The sequence below is a fragment of the Nycticebus coucang genome, chromosome 18 (assembly GCF_027406575.1).
Source record: "Nycticebus coucang isolate mNycCou1 chromosome 18, mNycCou1.pri, whole genome shotgun sequence".
Classification (NCBI taxonomy): domain Eukaryota; kingdom Metazoa; phylum Chordata; class Mammalia; order Primates; family Lorisidae; genus Nycticebus; species Nycticebus coucang.
Window position 1 is genome coordinate 17,524,143 of NC_069797.1, and position 22,876 is coordinate 17,547,018.

At 46.4% G+C, this 22,876-nt stretch overlaps 1 protein-coding gene across 2 annotated transcripts in view; it reads right to left on the bottom strand.

Moving 5' to 3' along the window:
* Nucleotides 1-6,977: 6,977 nt before the first annotated feature.
* Nucleotides 6,978-22,876, bottom strand: part of SHISA6 (shisa family member 6) — a 308,461-nt gene continuing 292,562 nt past the window's right edge. The window contains exons 3-4 of one of the 2 annotated variants that reach the window (XM_053569796.1): nucleotides 11,899-12,051; nucleotides 6,978-10,155 (exon numbers count right to left, since the gene is read on the bottom strand). In XM_053569796.1, coding sequence (XP_053425771.1) covers nucleotides 9,605-10,155; nucleotides 11,899-12,051 — 704 coding nt within the window. In that variant the 3' untranslated portion in view covers nucleotides 6,978-9,604. The remainder of the gene's footprint in view (nucleotides 10,156-11,898; nucleotides 12,052-22,876) is intronic. The other variant, XM_053569795.1, reaches the window with a different exon arrangement.

The following is a 22,876-nucleotide window of genomic DNA, read 5'->3' on the forward strand; positions in this document are numbered from 1 at the left end:
TTGTAAACTCCCACTTTCCATCTCTCAACACTACATGGTGATCACAGTGGTCCTTGGTTCTGCTTATGGGATCTTTCCTGTTACCCACCTTCCTGGGATGTGGTGGAATCACACCCCCCAGCTCCTTGTGTTGGGGTGGGGGTATGTAGCCAGATGCAAACAAGATGTGAGTCACAGTGATATGTGCCCCTCTGGGCTACCGTTTCATTACCTTGCCAGACTCTCTGGAGTTCCCTTTGCTCTCCGTGATGTTGCTGAGAGCAGCTGCTCCACCTGTTCCTGGGCTCTTGAGAAAGAATGAGTAAGTGCAACCAAAGTCCCAGCTGATCCACCACAGACTGGGAATAATAAACAATCCTTTGCCATTTTAAGGAGATTTGGGACTTGTTTATCAATCCAGCCTCTCCTGCCTGATTCAGTGACTCACCTCAAATGCAGCCAAGAATGTTGGGATCCCCAGGGAAAGCCTCTGGGCAGCTCTTTCTCCTTGTCTCACAATGGCTGCCCTCTAGTCTTCCCGAGAAGTTCTGGTCTCCTGTGACACCTGGGGGAACAGGTCTTGTCCCTGTTGTCCCTATTGTCCTCTCTCTTCAGGTTTTGACACACTCAAGTTTGTGGGATCTTTAAAGATTCCCATTCAGCCTTGTGATGCTGTCCAGTCGCCATATCGTCTCTCTTCTGTCTAAACTTTGCTGTAGTTTATACACACCACCTCAGCTGTCTCTTCATTTCCTAAGCACATAATTTCTGTTGTCATTTCTGTTCTAATCCTTTCACTGAAGCTGCTTGCCCAAAGTCATTGGGCTCATAGACCAAGGCCACTCTGATCCCCAGAATTCAAATTCTATACTCATTACAGGGTTGTAAAATTTCAAAACTAAAAAAAAAATGGCATAATGATGTGCTTATCAAATTTTATTGTACAGAGAGTCACCTAAGGATCTTGTTAGAATCTAAATTCTAGGGTCCTACCCCCAGACATCTTGATTCAGAAAGTCTCAGGTGTACACTGGGAGTCTGCATTGCAATGAGCTCCCAGGGGGCACTGATGTTGGTGCTCTGCGGACCACAGTTTGAGTAGCACTGGGCTAGATGTCGGTTTCTAGTTTTCTCTAAATCTAAAATGAAGACCAACACATGAGCCGACATTCCTCATGTAGCAGAGGTCTTCTCTGTGATTGCCATGATGGGCCAGCAGTAATGGCTCTTAGAAATGATTCAAGAATCATTAAGGTACACACAGCTGGGAATGAGGACAGGTCTCAACATATTGCACTTGCCACACGTCCAACTTGCACTTGAGGTTGTGATTGAGGTTCGAGGCAAAAAAAAGAAAAATTCTCCTCTTTGTGGAAAAGGTCTGGTGCTGAAACAGACATTTGAGCTCTATTTCTAAGGGCAAAGCACAGTAAAATAATGAACTGTTGAGAACTTTCTATGAAAATGTATTACTTTGGATTTCTCTGACAGTCAAGTTGTTGATTTGGGGAAGTCACGAAAGAGTTAAAGTGGAACAGATGAGACAGTTTTTGAGGACCTGTTCTTCCTGTTTAGTATTTTTGCTTTCTCTATAGACCCCTTGTTGACACAAAGGTAGGAATGCTGGCCACTGGGAAAATGTTATCTCATGAGTGGTGGCTCCAGCCCAGGGTTTTGTCCATCCCGCACCCACTCTACCCTTCTGCTGCAATCCATGCTGGCTAAGCTAACCACTGACCTGCAGTCTTGGCCAAGTCACAGAAAACAGATGCTAAAGAAGCTGAGAGACATGTCAGAGGTTGCCTGCATGTGAACCATTCATTTTGTTTTAAATGAGACAACAGAAATTTGAAGAGGACACATTTATTCTTCCAGATCGTACAGCAAAAAGCTGACAGAGCCAGTATGAGGAACAAGGTCTCCTGACTCCCAGCTCAGTGCTCTTCACCTGCATCCTGTTCTCATGGGATGGGGAGGACCAAGGAAGGCAGCAGGATGGGTACTCACAGGCTCTTTCAGCTACCTAGAAGCCTAGATACAATTTGAGTATTGCGTTGTAATAATTAAATGGTAAAATACCAGACATGATATTTTGAGTCTTGAGTCTTATCTAGTTCCCCATTGGTTACAGGTAAGAAAACCAAACCCCAGAGATGACATTGAGCAAAACATCCATGATATAAAAGTGACTTTAATATACACACCCATGAAATAAAAGTTACCAGAATAAGATGAGAAAACCAGGGGTCAGAGATGACATTGGTCCTCTTACTGTTCTAGCACCGTCAAGGCATTCCTTTTCTTAGCTCTGCTCCCAAACCCTTTCTGATTTTTCCAGTCCTGAAATTTTAAGCCCAAACAGTGAATGTCCTCGGTCTTCTTAGACCCTTAAAGGAAACTCTTTCTCGCTCTGCCCTGGAGGGCTGGGGCTTCATTCTCGTGTTTAACCAGAGATGACAAAGGAGAAAATTAGTGTCTCAAGTGACACTGCCAGGGAAAAGTCACTTCCAGCATGAATTTTCTTTGTTCTCAGCTTATAAGTAATGACATATTAAAGCCTCATTTATTCAGATTTCACCAATTTGGAATTAGTGACCATTGTGACAGGATTTATAATAAAGTTTACTTTTGAGAATCAAACAAAAATTTGAACAAATTGTCAGAGTTGAGGATATTTAAAGGGGGATATTTAGCCTATTTAAGAAAAATATTTTAGAAGCACCATTTAAAACATGTTCAGAACTCTCTGACCCATATGTCTTGACCTTTTTAATTACATATTATTATTACTTATTCAATAAAAAAGTTTCCTGAGAGTTCCATTAAGGAACAGGTGTTAGCCTAATTTAGCTATGTATACAGAGTGGCCACTAAGTTTGTGTGCAATGTAAAATAGTCAACTATCTTAAATTGCATGTGCATAATTGCATATATATATGCATTATAATTAAATGACACTTCTTTAAAAAAATTCTCCATTCATAACTTTTTCTTTAAGTTTCTTTCCATTAATGGATAAAGATTAAGGAAGCTTTCCAATACTTGTTATATGCACATATGTGTGTGTATACTAGCTATGAATCATCATGACTTTAGAGACTTTATAACTCAGAAATAATTACACTACAGCAGTGATTGCTGTAATGAGTAAGTACTTTTTAGGGTACGTGTGGTTATGTGTTATAATGCACAGGAATAGTAAACAGGCTTGTAGCTCTGTCCTAAGTAATGAATGCCATTGTCAAAATAGAATAAAGGAATTTTTGTATATAAGCCCATTTCATTCAATAAGAAGGGTTTTATTTACAAGGGAGGTGGAGAGTCGGTAACCTGTGGAGTCCAGAAACCATGCTGACACTGGGTATCTAGCCATCTGTCCTGTTTGGCAATACTTTGTTAGCTAAACCTGAGCCCACTGGTATCTAGGCTCTGGTGAAAATTGAGAAGCACAGCACAACAGACAACTTTAGCAGCAAAAGGGAATGTCTGTCAAAGACAATAATATTTAAAACCTGTCCAGATAAAGAGGATCTTGAGCAAAACTCCAAATCTAAATCAATTTTCATGGTGTACCTTAGTTCTCTGGATTAAAAACCTGGATATTTGACTACCTATACTCTCTAGTCACCCATGTAACTACAAGAACTAATTCCAAAATCAAACTAAGACCTAATGTCCAAGAATAATAAATAGTGCTGGAGGAGCCGAGTATGGAAACAAAACCAGAGCTTCCATTTCTGCTTTGAATTGGTATACCTTGTCCAACGGCACTTATTCCAGGTTCTCCTTTCTACATTTCTTTTGTACTCCATTTTAAAAAGCATTCTCGTAGTTTCATTTATACATCATAAAATTCACCCATTGTTAAGTATACTCTTTGGTGAGTTGTAAATTTATTGAGTTGTGTAGAGCCATCACCACAATCTAGTTCTAAAGCATTCTCAATTTCCCTTGCTCCTATTTGCAATGAATCTTGGATTCCACCCCCAAGTCCAAAGATTATATACATTCTTACTATTAATTACCTTTGTTTTTGACTATCTGTGAAAGTAAGCACATGGCTACTCAAAAGAAACACAGGTTTTGTTGAAACAGCTTTATTTTTTAATCCATAAATATCTGTTACTGACAAAAGTGGAAAAATCCTGAAGACTAAATCTTACTAAGGTGATATCCGTTTACAGTACATATAGAATGTGCTTTGACAGGTAAGTAGAATGATGAGATTTGTACAGAGAAGTAGTTGCTAGAGCACTGCTCATCACGAAGCTTACATGAGTCATGAAGAAACTTTGCAAAGGTACAGATAGAAAGGTAACTTTTTTTTTCATCGGTACTACCATATAATAAACATGGGATTGATAAATTGGGCTAACGCATAAAAATGTTCATTAATCCCCCCTTAGGAAATCGTGTCCCCAAACTAAAAATATTATAGTAAGAATTGCTTTTTATTAGAGAATTTTAAGAATTCTTTACTACAAAATGTCTAGTTGAGTTATAGAACTAGAGGGATATTTGCCACTATGAAGCCAATGACTGAGTCCTCCCATGGAATGGTGTTGGGGGGTCACGTGGGGAGGGCAGCAGAGTTGAGCAAGGTCTTCCCCTCCCTCAGGAGGGAGGGCACAAAAGAAACACATGGTCACGGTGTCATTTCTCTGACTGATGGAAGGTTAATATGTTTGCTGATTTACAAGGTGGGTTTGATGATACGGACTTGGACTTTCCATTCCTGCTTCGCAAGCCTTCATGGGGAGGACGGGAGTGTCATGAGGAGAGGCCAGAGAGGTACTCAGATGGGACGAGTCCCCACTTCCTAGCAGCCTTCGTGATGATGCCACGCGCTCCTCCTCCAGTTGGAAGGGGGCCTCAGTGTCCGGCTGTGGTCTTTGAGATGCACTTGCATACCAGCGTGGGATATAATGATATCTGTCACCACGCAGAGCCCGCACCAAGCATGCTCCTCTGAGAGCGTTTCCCAGCCGCCCTCATGTGCAGACCTCAAGCCCAAGCCTTTCTCCTCCAGTCAGTCTCCTCTCTGAAACTGGGACCGTCTCCCTCCAGCTATATAAGGACCGTATCCAAAATAGAAACTCCAAACTCAGAATTCCCCAGCCACCTGGGATGGTCTAGGTGTGTCTCTACGAGAGCACTTCCATGACACACAGATGGCAACCTGTTGAATGGCTGGTAGCCTTCAGGTTCAAGAGCATCTCAGGTGGCCAAGCCCATTGGGCCCACCCAGGCTCCAGTGAGGAGTCTGTGGGCTCTCTGGGGGCATCTGAGGACATTGCCACCTGGGGCAGCATGTGGGATATGTGTGGTTCAGCGGAGGTGGGGAGGGACGTGAGGAAGGGAGCAGGTAGGCGGGAATGAAAGCCCTAACATGTAAAAGCTGGATGAAACTTCAGAGCCCGTTTTGTCAAAGCCCCTCTTTTTATAGATGGGGAAACTGAGGCACTGAGCAGGGAACATGACTGGCCCTTGGGCACACAAAATGATGGAGACGAAGCCAGGGCTGGAAGCTGTATCTCCACAGCCTCAGCCCTGTGCTTTTTAATTTTTCTTTTCTCCTCAAGTATGCTGCCTTCCAAAATCAAATACAGAGCCCAGGAAGACATTTCTTTCTTTCATACTGAATCTTCCATTAAAATGCTGTATTTATAAAAAATAACATTTGAACCCTGAAAAATACTTCATTAAAACACAATGCTCTTTCTCGAAAATACCCCAGAGCAAAGCTGCTCAGATTTGGAGAGGATGACAGGAATGTATGAGGGAGGTGACATGTCAGCTCTCCTAGGAGCAGGCGCTTTCTTAGGGTCCGAGTGATTGGCAGCCCTTTCATATTACCTTGGGACAATGGAATCTGAGGGTAGAGGCCTGTGGCAGACAAGGTATCTCTGAAGAGAATGGATTGAGTTGGGTATAAGCGATGTTGGTGTGGATATTCCTCCATGCTTGGAGACTGGTGAGGCCCTCAAAGCTTTTTGGGACACAGTGGGGTCGGAGACACACACAGCATGAAAGGGACAGGCAAGGGAGTTGGGAGCAGTAGCCAGCAGCCCCCACGGATGTGAGTCTTTGGCCAGAGTAGGTGCCTCTGGGCTAACAGCAGGCTGGGTCAGGAACTGCAGGGAACCAAAGCTGACCGCAGGAGGCTGCGACATCTTTGACCCTCCCAAAGATCCGAGGGGAAAGCCCTTGGCTCTAGGCTCTAGGGTATCATTTCACAGGGCCAGGAGGTGAAGGGTAGACCGATGAGGCAAACAGAAGACCTGAAGAATGTCTGATCCTTCCTTTGTTTTAGAGAGCTCCGATTTTTTAGAAGGAGAGCCTAAGGCAGGACCAGGGATGGAGAAAAGCAGATGGAGGAAGAGGGGGATGCGAGGAAGGAGAGCATGGACTGGCGTGGAAGGCTGAGGTGAGGGCAGTTGTGGGGAGTGACAGTGGGAAGAGAGGGGGAGCATGTGAGTTCGGTGGGGGTCGGAACATTCTGAGGGGCACACCCATGGCACAAGACACTAAGACACTCCCCAACTTGGGGGATCCCTCAGGCCAGATGCTCGGTTAGGTTAAGGGACTCTAGGCAAAGCCTTTTTGACCCATGAATGCACAGAGCCAGGGGCCTAACTGAAGGAAGCAGGGCAGGAAAGAAGGAGGAGCACTGGGTGTCACAGCAGCTCTGCCGCCCCTGGAGGCCAAGGGCAGCAGCAGTAACTCTCAGGGCAGGGGGAGACGCTGCACAGACATTGCGATGGAGACTGCACAAAAGAACAACATGAGCAGGGCGAGGTCTCGGGCCCCAGGCCTCCCTCAGTAGGAGGGGAGCTTTTATTGTAGGGGAAGGTGGCCCTTCTCTGTGTACTACAGGCCACCAGCCTGGTGGGGCTGGAAGCCCCAGCATCTGGGTTCCAGCCCCAGAATGCTCTTTTATCTGCGACGTGAACTTGCCTGGTGATGTGGCTTTGCTTGTTCTGTAAAGATGTATGGGATACCTCTGTGTCCCAGGGATGACATTGTTTTCTGGATTTGGAAAAATGGGGGACTGAATCGGAGAAGGTCTGTCTCTTTTTTTAATACCCTCCCTACTTCTCTCCTCTCCTCTCTCCTTCCCTCCATTTTTCTCTTCCATACCCAAGGGTGCGGTGGAAGAAATCCTTCAAAAGAAGCGTTCAGCAGAATTTTCCTATCTGACTGACATCAGAGGCTTAAAACCAGACAGTGCCAAGGATGGGATGAGAAATGTTTTGGAATCAACCTATCAAACAACCCCTGAGACAGACAGACACCTTGTCACAGTCAACCCGGGAGGGCCCTGGGGAAAAGCATTGCCCTGAGGGCTGGAGAACATGGAAGCAGGGCGGTGGGATCAGCACTCTGGTCTGGTGTGCAGACACCTGGGAGGGGCATTCTCACCCACTCTGGTCCGCTGCCCTCTCTACCAGTGAACTGCCTTTAAAGGGACAACCAAGAATTAGAGGATGCAAGGGTGCTGGGCTTAGGGGCCCAGTGGGGAGACACCTGTCTTGTTTCTGGGAGTGATCAACTGCTCTGCTTAAGACTAATTTCCTCCTTTCTGGCTGGCTTATCCTCACCTTCCGGAACAAACTCTCCTAAACCCATGGGGACCAGCCCTTTAGGAGGTTTATGTGTCTGTGGAGAGGAGGGTGGAGTCATCCCTTTCTCAGGGCAGCTCACTAGGACCCAGGGACACCACCCAGTGGGGAGGCTGAAGGCTGCTCTCACCCCCAGGTTCTATACCGTGGTTTCCTGTTCACCTTGACTGGGGGGCAAAACTAGGGAAAAGGAGAAGCAGACAAGTGCTTTTGGAAGCCTTGACATCAGTAAGAGGAAATAGTCCAGATTTCTCTGTGGTTCGTGCACTTGGTTAGATTAGGAATTCCCAGGGCTGACACTGAGGAGTTCTCTCCGTCCATCCCGCACCTGTCTTTTTAAAGGGCCACACATGCAGAACTGAAGGAATGTCAAATCCCAGTAAGGGCATCGTTGTTGGAGTGTGACTAGTGACAGCCATATTTTTAGTGTCGTGCCTTCACCCAACAGTCTGGAGCTGATTCCCTAGCCCCAGCCCCAGGGAGGTGTCCTGGCCCTGAGAATGGGGAGCCTCTTCTCTCCCTCCCCACAGGCCCCAGTCCTGGGGGAGCAGAAGCTGCTTAGTTCACTGCCAGCGCCCCAGGTGGCCATCACACTGAACCCACAAGTCAAGGCCAAGGCAGAGAAGGGCTGAGGTGGGCTGAGAGTGGCGGCCTCTCCACAGAGCCCAGAGCCTGGGTCTGCCTGACTTCCTGTACCCCCTGCAGGAAGGGATTGAGGTGGTGGGAATTTGCTTGGGTAGCCCCCAGGCTGCAGCCTATAGAACTGTTATTTGCTTTTGCTAATAGGTCTATGTCCCTTTGATCCAGAGGAGGCACCGGTTTGAGGAAGGAGTGGCCAGGAGGGAAAGGTAGCATTGCAGGGAGATGGGAGGCAGGATGGGGGTCAGGTGGAGAGAGTGAGCTCTGAACAGGGCAGCTGGGCAGGGGGCAGGACGACCACCTTGGGTCTTCCTTGTTCAGGGGCTGAGCAGCTGCTGTCTAGAAGCCTCTGCCTCTGTCCTGCCTGGGGTGCACAGCCGGGGACAGCCAGGGCCCTGAGACCCCGGGCATCACAGTGGCCCTCTCCACTCCGGCTGTCCTGCCACCATGGTGCCTCCCAGGAGCACAGCAGAGGTGGAGAAGGCAGGCCTGAGTGGCAGTCAGATTGAGAGGCCTGGGGATCGGGGTGTGGAGATAATTAGGCAGCTGGGGAGAGCACCCCCAAAGTCCCTGCTTCCCATTGCTCCTCCCCTCTGGGAAGGCTACAGCCAAAGCCCCACAGAACTCAGGGCAAAACACCCAGGGCCAGCAAGAAGCAGAGCCCCCCACCCATTCCACCCCTCACCTGCAAAGAAGAGGGCAACAATGGGGAGACAGCTGAAGGGACGGGCCCCACCCTGTCCGAGGCAGAGGGGAGAACTCAGGGACAGGGAGGGGCAAAGGAAGGGCCACTTGGTGGGGACCAGAGGGTCCCAGCAGGCAAGAAAAGGGTCATTATTGTGCTTATGGACACAGCAGCTCCCTGGCTCTGAGAGAGCGAGCAGGCAGTTTTTAGGCACTAGAAGTTTTCTGTGATGCGGTTCTAGGTAAATGAATGAGACCAAGTAGCCTATTGGGTCAGCCCGCTGACTGCTCCTGCCGGCCAATGCAAACCCAGGCAGCTTCGGACCAGGCTCAGGCGAGGCTCTCTTGGCTGACAGAACTGCCACTGAGTCCCCAGGAAGGGGCCAGGGGATGTGGGGCTGGAAGGGAGTTGGTGAAGGTGGCGGGGGTGAGAGTGGGGCGAGTCCCCTTCTCCCTCCGCGTTGACTCTTCCGGGGAGAGAACAAATCACGCTAGATCCCAGGTCTGCGTGTGTTGGACGAGGCCATCGGGGCTGTGTCCCGGGGTATGGCTTTCTGGACAAAGGTGGCGCACCCCCACCTCCTACAGAGGGATGTGGGGAAGGAGAACTGCAAGGCTAGAAGCTTCGCCCTGGCCCTGCCCTGCCCCGCCCCGGCCCGCAGCCCGGCCCTGCCCGCCGGTCACACTGTCACTTCGGTCTTGCTGGCCGTGTAGCAGGTGTGGTGGCCTGGGATGTAGTGCAGCTGCTCCACCGTGTTGTGTCTGCGGGAGGCGAAGGCGTGGCGCTTGGCCGCCGTCTGGCTCTGGCCCAGGGTGGCGTAGGAGTTATTGGAGGCACTGGGATGGGAGTGCATCTTGGTCATGCGGTAGCGGTCCAGCACGGGTGTGGACACAAAGACGTCCGTGTGCGAGATGGCCCTGGACAGCGCCTGCTCGGGAAAGGCCGTCCGCTCCGGAGACAGCAGCGGGTCCTGCGAGTGCAGGCGCTCGGTGGAGAGCAGCCGCTCATCAGACAGGATGGGGTCGTAGGGCAAGCCGAACTCATCGGGCAGGCCCCGCCGCGGGGACAGGACTCTGTCCTGGGACATGGCCCGGATGGGCCGGCGGGGTCGTTCCCGTGGCAAGGGCTTTTGTTGTGACATCTGGATGACGTTGAGGGGGAGGGTGCCGCGGGCGGCCAGGTCCGGCAGGTGCCGCCGCCTCATGTAATACTCGTCAGCCTCCTTGTCAGCTGCCGGGGGAGACACAGAGGGAAAAGGCAAGTGGGGTGACGCTGAAGCCAGGATCCAGGGAGAACCCTGCTCCTCTCCTGCTCCACCACAGACCTGTGAAGCTCCCGGGATAACACAGTCAAACCCCTTTAGTTATGGATTAGGACATGGAGGCTCAGGCAGGGGAAGGCGGTGCTGCTTTCCTCCTCCTGTGCCAACCAATCCCTGGGGGCTGGTTAAATGCAGATTCTGATTTAATGGATCCAGGGTGGGCCCAAGTGTTTGTATCTCTAACAAGCTGACAGGTGATGTTCATGTACCCAGTCCATAGACCGCCCAGAGTAGGGAGAGGTTATGGGCACCCTGGAATTCCCCTGGAGAGTTCCTGGCAGAGTTGATGGCAAGTACAGCTCCATGAAACCCATGGCCCTGAAACAGAACGGCTCCCTGTCTGGCTAAAGCAGACATATAGCAGCCTCCCAACAGAGTCCAGAGCCTCTCCCTGCAAAAGACGGGTCACATCTGCCAGCTGCCTTCTGGAATAAAGGAAGATACTCCAACTAGGAGGCGCTTGCGAAAATGCTTAGCTGGTAATTTAGGAACAGAGTAACACCTTCCACCCGGTAACAGACATGCACAGGAAACCAGTACACAGGCACCCAGCCCCCCACACACTCCGCCCATACGACGAGCAGGCTGGAGCAATCTTATATGTGTACCTCACTCAGAGGCCCCACCCTCCACTCCATCCAGTAAGCCTCCCAGGTTCACACTGCCTTCTGCACCCTTGAACTTAGCCTGACTTGCATGTTATACACAAAGCTACATTTCAGGAAGGAGGCCTCCTACAGATGGCCTTCTAGAGCTCTGCAAAGTGTGGGATTGCTGTCTGCTCCTCAGGGGACCAGAGGGGTCCCTGAGCTGCATTCCCTCACCTCAGGGCATCCATCACGTTCCTCAGTTCAGAGCTCCTCACCTCCAGCCACAGAGACTCAACATTCCACCATGAAGGTGGCTGATGTAGACTTGGGCTCAACTTTGGTCAGGGTTACCCTGTAGTTTCAAGCAAATGGTCAGCCCTGGGACTTCAATAGCCGTTGGGTGGTCATCAAAAGAGACTCAGAGGAAAATGGGGGAAAGAAGGTCCAACGGTCAGAAAGAGAGGAAAGAAGGACTATCCCTCATTTATGTTCTTGAAATTTGAGTGTCCTAAACCCATCAATTCCCAGAACCAACCCAGACTCAAATGGCAGAACTGGGATCACTGGATAGAATGGACCGGGTTGATGAAATGGTGTGTGTGTATGGGACGGGGAAAGTCTCAGGCCCTCATGACAGTGTTGACCCAGTTAGAGAGGGAGCTGGATTATGGATCTCTGCAGGGGAGGTCTCAGAGAAAGCTCTGGCCTCAGTTCTAAGATAGGATATAGAGCAAGGACGGTCCATGTTTTGAAGAAGGCAGGTGGGGCATGGAGCTGAAGGAAAGCTTCTTCTGCAGTTGAAGTGGTGCATGAGTTGAAATGCTGTCTCACAGGGGAAGGAGGATCTGGGGATTCTATGGCCTCTGACAATGTGAAGAGGGGACTCATGCCATAAAGAACAAAAGCAAGGGGCTTGTCTGTTCCTTTATTCTACCCTATGGTCCTTTCTTCTTGGAATTCCACACTTGACCCCTTGAGTATGGAGCAAGAAGATAAGACACAGGAGGCTGTGCTGGAGGCCCCAGAGACAGATCCCAAACTCCCGGGGGAAATCTCGCTTACTTAGCCTTTTCAGAGAGGAGTACTTGCTGGGGTTGGTCTTCACTGCAGACTCGTAGGATGGGGGCAGGTGGGCCAAGTTCTGGAAAGAGCGGGAGAAGGAGAGATCATAGGGCTCGGTGGCTGATGTCAGGATGTTGTTCATCCGTGGCTTCTCTGCAAGAAAAGGGAGGAGTGTGTTCTGTTAGTGAGGACCACAGCTGAGGCAGGCACCGGGGAAGGGTCCGGCTTCCACCCCTTTGCTTTCTGCTGCATCCCCAACTACATCCTCCATCCTCCTTCCTGGCCCCCTATGCTGGGACGTAGCAGGTGCTGTTGACTCAGTTTCCCCCATGCTCAGGTGCTCCTTAGCCACCACTGGCCACCATGACAGTTGATACGGTTTGGATGTGTGGCCCTCCATATCTCACGCTGAAATCTGATGCCCGGTGTTGAATGTGGGGCCAGGTGGGTGGTGTTTGGGTCACGACCATGGGTGCCTTAGGAATGCCTTGGTGCCTCCCCGAGACAATGAGTAGGTTTTTGCTTTATGAGTTCATGTGAGAACTGGTTGTGCCTGACACCTCTTCCCTCTTTTGACCCTTTTCTCGCCCTGTGTCTTACCTGCTCCCCTTTTACCTTCTGCTATTTGGACACTCCCTGAAGCCCTCATCAGAAGCAGATGCTGGCACCCCCCTACTTCTGCAATCTGCAGAACCACAGCCAAATAAACCACTTTTCTTGCTAAGTTGCCTAGCCTCAGTTATCTTCTTTATAGCAGCCCCAAACAGACCAATATGACAGTTTACCCATCTGTGAATGGGCGATGTGATTCTGAGTCTAAGGAGAGGGTTCTTCCTCCTGGTGCAATGCTAGGTTGTCTGGTGCAAACAGGAGCCTGCTGGACTCAGGGGCATCATCAATTCATCTCCCATGTCACAGTGCTGTCCTTTTCCCAGTACCGTCAGGAAAACCGAGCTGTCAACTCAGGCTTAGAAAACTCTGAGTTGGAGGAGATGGGGTGACTTATGCTGTCTAGGTGCCCATACAAGAACCAGGTCTAGGGCCCAGCTCCACCGAGAATCCAACCAATGCTTTGTCCAGATGTCATCATTCTACACCACCTGACAAGCTGCTATGAGCAACACGACCATTTTATTGCTCTTTAATTCCTTTCTCCAAAGCTCCCCCCACCCCCAGCTGCTAAGTTGCTGGAGGAAAGGATGTGGGCAAAAACGCACGGCACATCATTCCTTCCTCCTGCTTCCTCTGAGATGGGGCCTTGGATGCCAGAATCTGAAGAGGAAGAACAGAGTGTTGTTCCCTGCCAGAGCTTGGGAAAGGAAAGGAAAAGAAAGAGATGTGGAAGGAAAGATGAGGGGGAAACAAAGGGAATGACTGGTGGTGGGCTGAGCTGGCTCAGGGGCCAGACCAGGAGGCAGGCATGAGAGCAAGTGTAAGGCAGGTGGGGGTGGCAGTGAGGACCTGGGGACAGAAGGACCGGAACAGCCACAGTGCGGGTCCATAGGTGGTTGCTGGGGAGACGGTGTACCATTCCTAGAATCAGGTACCTGGGAGGCTGTAGCCTGGCGGCATCATCCTTCCCTCCTCTTTGGTCTGGGAAGCCTCACGGCCAAAGAAGTTCTGAGGAGGGGCAGGCTCTGACCTTGGGCAAATGTGTGGGAGGACTGTGGCCCCTCACACCTCTCAGCAAAGAGTGCTAATTCCGTGGACCTTGGAACACAGTGAAGATGTCCCAGGTCTCATCCAAGGGCAGCCCGATGTGCAGGGAACTCCTGGCTTCTTTGTCCCCTCCTGCCTGCCTTGTCACCCCAACACTGGGGACCGAGCCAGGGGCACCTAGCCAATGTGTTAGTGCTCATGCCAGTTCAGTACATATGTGAGGGGGTGGGGGACTCTCTACATCCCCAAGAGATCAGAACATGCTGTACAAGGAGCCTCCTTGGACGCCCCATGGCTCAGGACAAACGCCAGGAAGTGGAGTGGGCAGGAACCTGGGCATGCTACTCCCAGAGCGGGTACTGGCCACTCTGCCCTTAGTGCTGTTTCTCCTCTCTGGCCATGCTGGAGAAGAAAGAGCTTCCCTCTGCCTGTTGGCATCATGTACCCTCCGAGGGCATCGCTCAGCTCACCCACTTCCAAATGCAGTATTTCTGGGCACTGCTGCTCCACCACTGTGCTCCAAAGCATGCCATGGAGCCAGGGCCCGCCCTTCCTCGCCTTCTGCCTCCGTTGTGATAGCCCCTGCAGGCTCTCCCGCCTTGGGAATGCCTCCTTCCTCTCCCTCTATCAAGGTCTCCCTTCAGGCAAGTCTTTTTACTGCGACAATGTCGTATCTTGATATCTTTTCTTTGAGTTTGTATCACTCTTCTGGTCAGTTTCCCCAACTTTAGTATCTAACTGATCTCAAATAATTTGACTTGGGTGGGGCTTCTGGATTTCCAGATACTGTAGTCTCCTTGACAGCAGAGCCTTGATTTCCAGTTTTTCTGATTCCTTCATAATGCCTGGCCCAAGGATCCAATGCATGCTCCTTGGAGATGAGACACGGGCCCCCTCCTCCCTCAAGAGTCACTCTACCAGCTGCTGGGATAAGTCTAACGCCCAAGAAGGGAAGGCAGAGACCACTCTGCTCCCACTGCTCTGGGAGATGCCCATCGGCAGGGGCTGGGTCTCCTTCACTCTCAGCTCCTTGCATCAGTCAGAAGGAGAAGGAGGGAAGAACGGTTCCTCCCTTTGTATTCGGGAGTCTGCGCCTGTGTTGGCTCCTTATGGGGAAAATCAGCTCAGTTGTTCTCTGAGAATGTCTTGAACAAGTGGGAGCTCTCTGCACTTGCCTTTTCTGGCTCCTCTTCCTGAGGCTGCAGCTTGCTCCCCAAGGGCATCCCCCAGGCTCCCTGCCTCCTCCTGCCGTCCGCTCCCCTCTCTCAGTGCTCCCGCACAGACTGTCCCCGCTCTGGGGGCTTCTGTGACGGCCTCCGAAGCTCAGCTTGCATCTTCAGTTCTACCCACCCTCCAGACTTCATTTTTACATTCCAAACTGCCTGTCAAATCATTTTTCTTGCACATCCTATGGTCATATCAAACTCCAGGTGTCCAGATCCAAACTCACCATCCCCTGTTACACCCTGGCCATTTTCCTGATTCCTTGGATTGTGTTAATAACCCTCCCCCTGTTCTTCCAATCAATCTCATAATTGGCTCTCATCAGCCATATTCAGTGAGTAATGAAGCTTTCCCAATTCTTTCTTCAAAACGTTTCATATCTCAACCCTCCTTCTGTTCCCACTGTCAACATCACCACTAGTAGCAGCCTCTTTTAACTGATCATTCCAATTTCTCCTCGTTCTAATTTTTCTTAGACCCCACAACCTGACACATCTGATTAGACTGTTGCTTTCATCACATTTCTACCAGGAACATAGCACATCAAAATATTCCACTGTCTTCTTCCTAATTATAATATTCCGCCAGTTCAGTGCTGAGGCACAGCGTAATCTGACACGGCGGTGGTAGGTCTTCCTACCAGGTGGGCTGTAGAATTTATCTTTGTTTTGAGTTTTCTTCTCTCTGAAACTTTAATGGTGTTTTCACTTTTTTCAGAGCAAAAAGACAAAACTGACTGATAGTTCACCATTTGCATGGCTGTCTTTCTTATGTTCCATTGAGTTGAAGCCGGTACCCAAAGTAGTTTTTCTTGTTACGCTGTGATGTGGCGGAAGGACATTATAACCTCAGAGGGAAACATGGTTTTGTAACCCTTTGGCACTAGGCCAACACTCCTCTGCTTGACAACTTTCAGCCTCATCCCCTGGCACAAGGCTCAGGCCCCAGTGACTTTTGAAGTGTTATGAGATCTTAATTTGTTTGGAGAGGATTGACAGAGTTTAACCAAATCTCCTGTCCTTTGTAAATGATCCACAAGTAGCTTTGGCAAAGCAGAGCGTGACGCTCCTTGTTGTGGACTTCCGGAATTTATGACTGCAAAAAGAAATGTAGATTGTAAGTAGAAATGGGTCAAGACGTGGTCTAGCTCCTTTCCTTTCATGGCAGAAGATCACTCTGATACCAGAGACAGAAACATACCAAGGGGAAATACCTAAATGTGGGAGAGAAGCCTTCTAGCCCTGGCTAGGGGTGGGGGAGATGGCTCCTGACACCTCCTGGCTTCAGTGCGTCAGTGGTCATGGGACTGATGCCCTCGGCATATAGAGTGGCACCACTTGGAATGGGGCTGGCACGCACACCGCTCGCAAACATCTCCTACCACGTGGAGGGATCTGGCGAGCACTGCTGAAAATCAGATGGTTAGACTGATGATCACCTGAAAATCGTAGAGAAGAAATCATAGAAAATTTTAAAGCAGAGTTCAGGCATTTCACTGTCTCTCCACCATCAACAGACAGACGTTTCGCTTTACCTCTCATGTGCTTCTCTGATATAAAAGAAGCACTTCTAAGAAAACGCAGAGGTCACTGTATTAGGCTTAAGGAAACGGCCTCTGCTGTTTCTGTCTCTCTGCTTCCGGCACCAGGGCTTCCTCTGTCACCATGGTGACACAGCCACATCCCTGATCTGCCTGGTCAGCCATTAGAGGCTTTGCTGGGGTTGGGGTGAGGGAGGAGGGAAGGGTGGAGACAAGTGTGCATACCTGAGGGCAAGAATGGGGCAGGGAAAGTAGATTCTTTTCAGGGGTAGTGGTGAGGTATTAGGGTGTGGTTAACCAGAAAAAAGATATCCCAACTTGGGTGCTGATAATTTATGGGGCTTTGATTTGTCCCCTGGGTCCACTGCCTGAGATCAGGAGTCCTGGATTCTAGGCTCTACCCTACCTTTAAATGACACAGCCTAATAGTTCAAAAGCATTTCCTTTATTAATAATAATGCAAAAGCCCACTTAGGTTGAACAACCCACAAAATTAACATAGTCACAGTTGCCAAAGCCAAGCGTTCAAGACATTGCAAGGGCTCCTGAAACTGTTTGAATGAAGATTTGGCTGACTACTCCAGTGCAGTCCAGTATTGCACGATTGCTTCAACTCAACCCTGCGTTCTTGGTTTTCATGGATGCATTCATCTGAGTTCGACTAAAGCGAAGGGAAGAGGAAAAGCATGAGGTCTTCATTTTAGTTTACCTAGACCATGGATTACAGCTCTCTCCCCTTGCAGGGCTGGGATATCTGTGTCTGTTTCCTTATATCTTGTTGCTGAAACCATCTCTACTACCTTTGGCATTATAGCTACTCTCTAGCTACTCATTCCTTACTTAGTTCCTTCACTCTATCCCGTTTCCCCTCCTGTTCTCTAAACACCAGGGCTCCATAAGGCTCCATAAGGCAAGTGTGTTTGTGAAGATTTCAACTCTACTCTTCCTACACCCTCTCATCCAAATAAACAGTTCACAAATATATATCTCTAACTTGAGGTCCATCTGATCTGTAGGGTTAGATTTTAAATTTCTTATGGACATTCCCTTGCTATTCTTGCCCTTAGGCCATTAAGTACCAAAGCGAGCTTGTCATTTTATTCTCCAGTGTTCAGGCTTCTGTCCTTGGTGCTAATAATGTTCAATGAACTTAGGATGTGAAACTTCAGTCATCTTCACCATTTCCCGCCTGCCATCTTCCACATCCAGTGAATCCCAAAGTCCTCTTCCTACAGCCATTTCTGAATCTTAGGCCCACAATGTTTCTTTCTGTGACAATTTTGTTTTAGCTTTCGTGTCTGGCCAATTCCAAGACAAATCATTCTGGGTCCTACCCAGGGGTGGGGAACCTATAGCCTCAAGGCCATATATGGCCCTCCAGATCCCCGAGTGCAGTCCCTGGACCAACTCCAAACTTCACAGAACAAATCCCTTTATTAAAAGAATTTGTTCTATAGAGTTTGGATTCAATCAAAATGCCACACTCAAGGATCCACAAGGCCACATGTAGGTCCCCACCTCAAACTATTTGCAAAGATTAAATTAATTCTACACCAGACCTGAATTTATGCAAGAAGAGAAGCCCAGAAAGGGATCTAAAGGACAGATTGTTTTTTTCTTCTTGTCCTCTAGAGGCAAGGAGAAAACCAATTTCATTTTTTTTATTTGGTTGGTTTGTTGGTTTTTAAGCAATATGGCAGCATGTCAGAGACTAACACAAGAAAAAGAAGAAACTTAGGTTGAATGGTGAAGGGTGAATGGCAATTAGTGAGAAACAATTCTAGTTTTCTATCTCAGAGTCTAGGTGTCATCATAAAGGGTTATGAAGAATTCAGATTTCCTTATAATTGCTGGTAACCAATTATGCTTCATGCTCTGTGCCAAACACCTTCATATGCATTTTTTAAAAAATGAATTCTCACAATGATTTTGATTTAGATGGAAACTGGAATGAATATATATTATTGCCTTACCATTTTCCAGACACAATACATGCATAAAACGCTTTAAATACCTTCATTGAAATCTTTATTGTAATTTTTTTTTTTTTTTACAGATGAGGACACAAAGAGAATAAATGTCTTGAATTTGTAAGGGAAATGCTTTTCCTTTTGTTTAATCTCACTTAAAATGTTTCATCAACATTTGATTTTTTCCTACCTTGTAATTAAGGAGAAAATTTTAAAATTAGATACAAAGATGAAAATTAAAACTTCTCTACAATAGCCACTGTGACATCTTGTTGTCTTTCCTTTTTTATTCCCTTATCCCCATAAATGACTGTGTGTTCTTACATACACCCACCCCAAACATATGCATTTAATGCAGCTGTGAATGATCTTGCGTGTCATTTTGCATACAGGTTGCAGTTCTTACGCTGGGTTAAATCATGTTGATTTGATACTCACACTTGTGCAAATGACAATTGTATGAGACTATTATTTGGTTGGTTTGTTGGTTTTTAATCCCTGCAGCATTTTGATAGTAGCAAAAACAAGGAAACCACCTAAATGCACACACATACAAATGATATCTAGTTTCCCCGTATGTAAGCATACTGCACACACTAATCATTTTCTATACTTAATGAACACCTTATATCAAATCTATTTTCACATTTTAAAATATTTTTGAAGCATTTTGTATGGTTTCACATAATCTTTCTACAGAATATTCTACATGTCTATATATCGATAAGCCTAACATACTTAAGCATGTTTAAGCACACCCCTGTTTTTCTGTATTTAGATTGTTTAAAGGTTTAAAAATGTCACATCAAACAATCTTGAACACAAATCTTTGGCCCTGACTCATCTCCTTAGACTAATCTCTGAAAACACCATTTCTAGGTCAACACACTGTCTAGCAATGTAACAAAGTAAATTGATAGAGTTCCTCATATGGAAGCATTCCTTTCCTTCCTAGAAAATACTTTGATTCTTGTGTCTCATTATTTCATTACAACACTGGATTCTATTTGCTTATCTTTTATATATATCCGTGAAGATAATGTGGGTGTTTTTGTGCTAACACTCAAGATTTTATAACAAGATTATGATTTTATAAAGCTAACCAAATAACTTTCCATCTTTTGGTATGCCTTGAACCTATTAACATAGTATATGACACATCTTTTTTTTTTTTTAATTTTGAAGGAATGCAGCAACAAAAATGTGTGGTGTCTTTTGGGGGGGGTTCTTCTATTAGCACAGTGTTAGAGGCTTGGCTTGTGTTACTCCTTTGGCTGCACAACTTCAGGAGGTCGATATTGTTATTGTCAATTTAGACATAAGGAAAATGAGGTTCGAAGAGGTTGAGTATTTTGCCAAATGTTACATAGCTAGTCCACACCCTTAACCATTTCGTATACTTCCTTCTCTTACTTGGTAACACAATCTTTGTGTATTAAACTCTATCATTCTAATTCAGTTCGCAATTTCTATTTTTCTTTGAAAAACATCCCCTGGATATTTTAAACTTTATTAGCTTAAAACCATAACACCCCTCACGAAATCTCTGTGTATGAAGCCATATCACTTTTTTTGTTCTTAATTTCCTGTGTCAATGTTTTCTGGATTAGCAATTTATTCATGTTATTAATTCTCTTTCTAAGAACTACCTCTCACACATATCAATTCTGTTATTTCTTTTATCTTCAAATCATTATTTTATGCTTTTTAATGTGTTAATTCCTGCCTCCTAATTTTCTTTGGTTGGATTAGTTATTGTTTTCTAATTTCTTGGCTTGAATCTTTAGTGCATTTATTTTCATGCTTTTCAGTTAATAATATAAGGTCTTTGGCTATGAATATATCTCTGGCACTGTGCCATGAGCATCAGCACACAGAGTTCTTACTGTCCTTATGTCCTAAATGATCTGTAATTGCAGCCTTGATTTCCTGTTTGACCCAACAGTTATTTAGTAGAATGTTGTTAAATATCAAAGTGTTTGGGTTTGTTGGTTTGAACTTTTGCTATTAATTTTCTGTTTTATTGTACTGTGGTCAGAGCACAGAGCCTATCCAAGTACTGCTTTTGGGAACTTACTGAGATTTTCTTTGGGGCTAATATACAATCCATTTTTGTAAATATTTTATGAGTACTTAGCAAAAAGGTATGCTTTATTTTTGCAGAGTACAAAATTGATGTATATCTTTTAAATCAGATGCATGAAATCCATTATTCAGTTCCTATATGTCTTAATTCGTTCTTTGCCTACTTAATCTGTCAAAGACCGAGGGATGTGTGTTAAGGTCTTCCACTATTCTCATGTTCCTGCAATTTTCTCTTTGTATTTGCAACAGTAATGGTTTTATGTATTTCACAGCTACATTATTCAGCACAAAAAGCTCATGATGGTTGTGTATTCTATGTAGATTATACTGTTTATATCGACATTGACACGAAATAACCCTTTCTGTCTTATTTAACACCTTTTTTGCCTTTAAGTTTGCTTGATCTGATGGTTATATTCCCTTCTCAGCCTCCATTTTTGTTCACGTTTGCCTGATAAACTTGGTATGTTTTATGCTTCTCTCTTGACGAAATAGAGAGAGAAAGTGTGCGTATTTAATCTACGTTATGTGCTCTGGGACTTCCTGGATTGTCCAATGAGCTACAAGTGATTCCTCTTGCTCACGAAGGGTCTTGTCTCCTATTGGAGAATCTTTTCCTCCCTACTCTGGTTGTGCACTCTGACCTTGGCCCCTTCCAGGCAGCGCAAACTCCAGGCGTTACGGCTGGCTTGATTAGAGCCAATTAGAGTTTCTACTACAGAAATTAGGGATTATTATAGGAGGGAGATTTGGTTTCTCTGTACGGCTAGAACTAGGAAACATAAATCAGGTAGCTGTGGGCTGTCTTGTGGGCTTAGTGACTGCCGCACGTTGTATTTCCCCACAGTGGCCATAGTTACAGCTCTAGTCTCCCATGCTCTCCCTGAATATTGCCATCCCCCATTAGTTAGAGTGTATTTCCCTGCTCCTTGAGACTGGAGGGCCTTCCTGTCTGTCTTGGTGAATAGAATGAAGCAGAAGTAGTGTCATCTGAGGCCAGGTTGCAAAAGGTGATATGCCTTTCACCTGGCCCTCTCTCTTCTGGCTCACTCAGCAAGACCTCAGATGACTCTGGCCCATAGCCTTCCAGCTGCCCTTTGTGAAAACTAGTGGGGAAAAAGGTGAATTACTCCCCTCAAACTTTCCCCAAATTGCACATGTATAAATGAAATAAATTTTGTCTTTATTGTACCATTTTTTAAAGTTAAAATTTTTATTATGTGGATTCATATGCAATTATAATAGATACTATATAAAGATTCTTTTTGTACTCTTTACCCAATTTCCACAGTGGTAACATTTTGCAAAACTATAGTACTGTATGAAAATCAGAATGGTAACACTGTCGTCAAGGTACAGAACACTTCCATCACCATATGGATTCTCCCTGTTGCTTTTTTTATGGCTGCACCCACTTCCTTCCTGCACTCACTCCCTCCTTAACCCATAACAACCATTAAATGTTTCATCTTTTCTATGCTTGCCATTTCACAAATGTTATATGAATGGAATCATACAGTATGTGAACTGTGGGACTGGATTTTCTTTTACTAAGCATAATCCTCTGGACATTCACTCTGGCTGTTGCATGCATTAATAGTTCATTCTTTTTTATTGCTGAGTAGTAAATATTCCATGGTATGGATGTATCACAGTTTGTTTAACCATCTACCTGTTGAAGGACATATGAGTTATTTTAATTTCTGGAATATTATGAATAGATAGGCTGTAAACATGTAAACATGCCTGTGAAGGTTTTTGCATTAATATACATCTTCATACATGAATATCTGTCTGAATACCATTCTAGGTATTCATACTGGTTTTAAAACTGGATTGTATGGTAGATGCATGTTTAATTTTTAGAAATCTGTGGAACTGGGTGGCGCCTGTGGCTCAGTGAGTGGGGCACTGACCCCATATACTGAGGGTGGTGAGTTCGAACCCGGCCCCGGCCAAAACTGCAACAAAAAATAGTTGGGCATTGTGGTGGGCGCCTGTGATCCCAGGTACTCAGGAGGCCGAGGCAAAAGAATCTGCTAAGCCCAAGAGCTGGAGGTTGCTGTGAGCTGTGATGCCACAGACCTTTACTGAGGGCAACAAAGTGAGATTTTTGTCTCAAAAACAAAACAAAACAAAAAACCCCAAAAACTCTGTGGAACTGTTTTCCAGAGTGACTGTGCCACTTTATATTTCCACTAGAAATGAATGAGTAATATAGTTTCTTTACAATCATCCTTGCCAGCATTTGGTGTTATTACTATTTTTTATTTTAGCCATTTGCGTCCATGCTAGATGTGTAGTGATATCTAATTGTGGCTTTAACAGGCATTTCCCTAACAGCTAATGATGCTGAATGTGTTTTCATGTACTTATTTTTCATCTGCTTTTCTTCTTTAGTGAAATGTCTTTTCATTACTTGTGTCCATTTTAAAATCAGAATGCATTTTTTTTGTGCTGTTTGGAGAGTTATTTTTCTATCTTAGATAGTAGTTCGTTG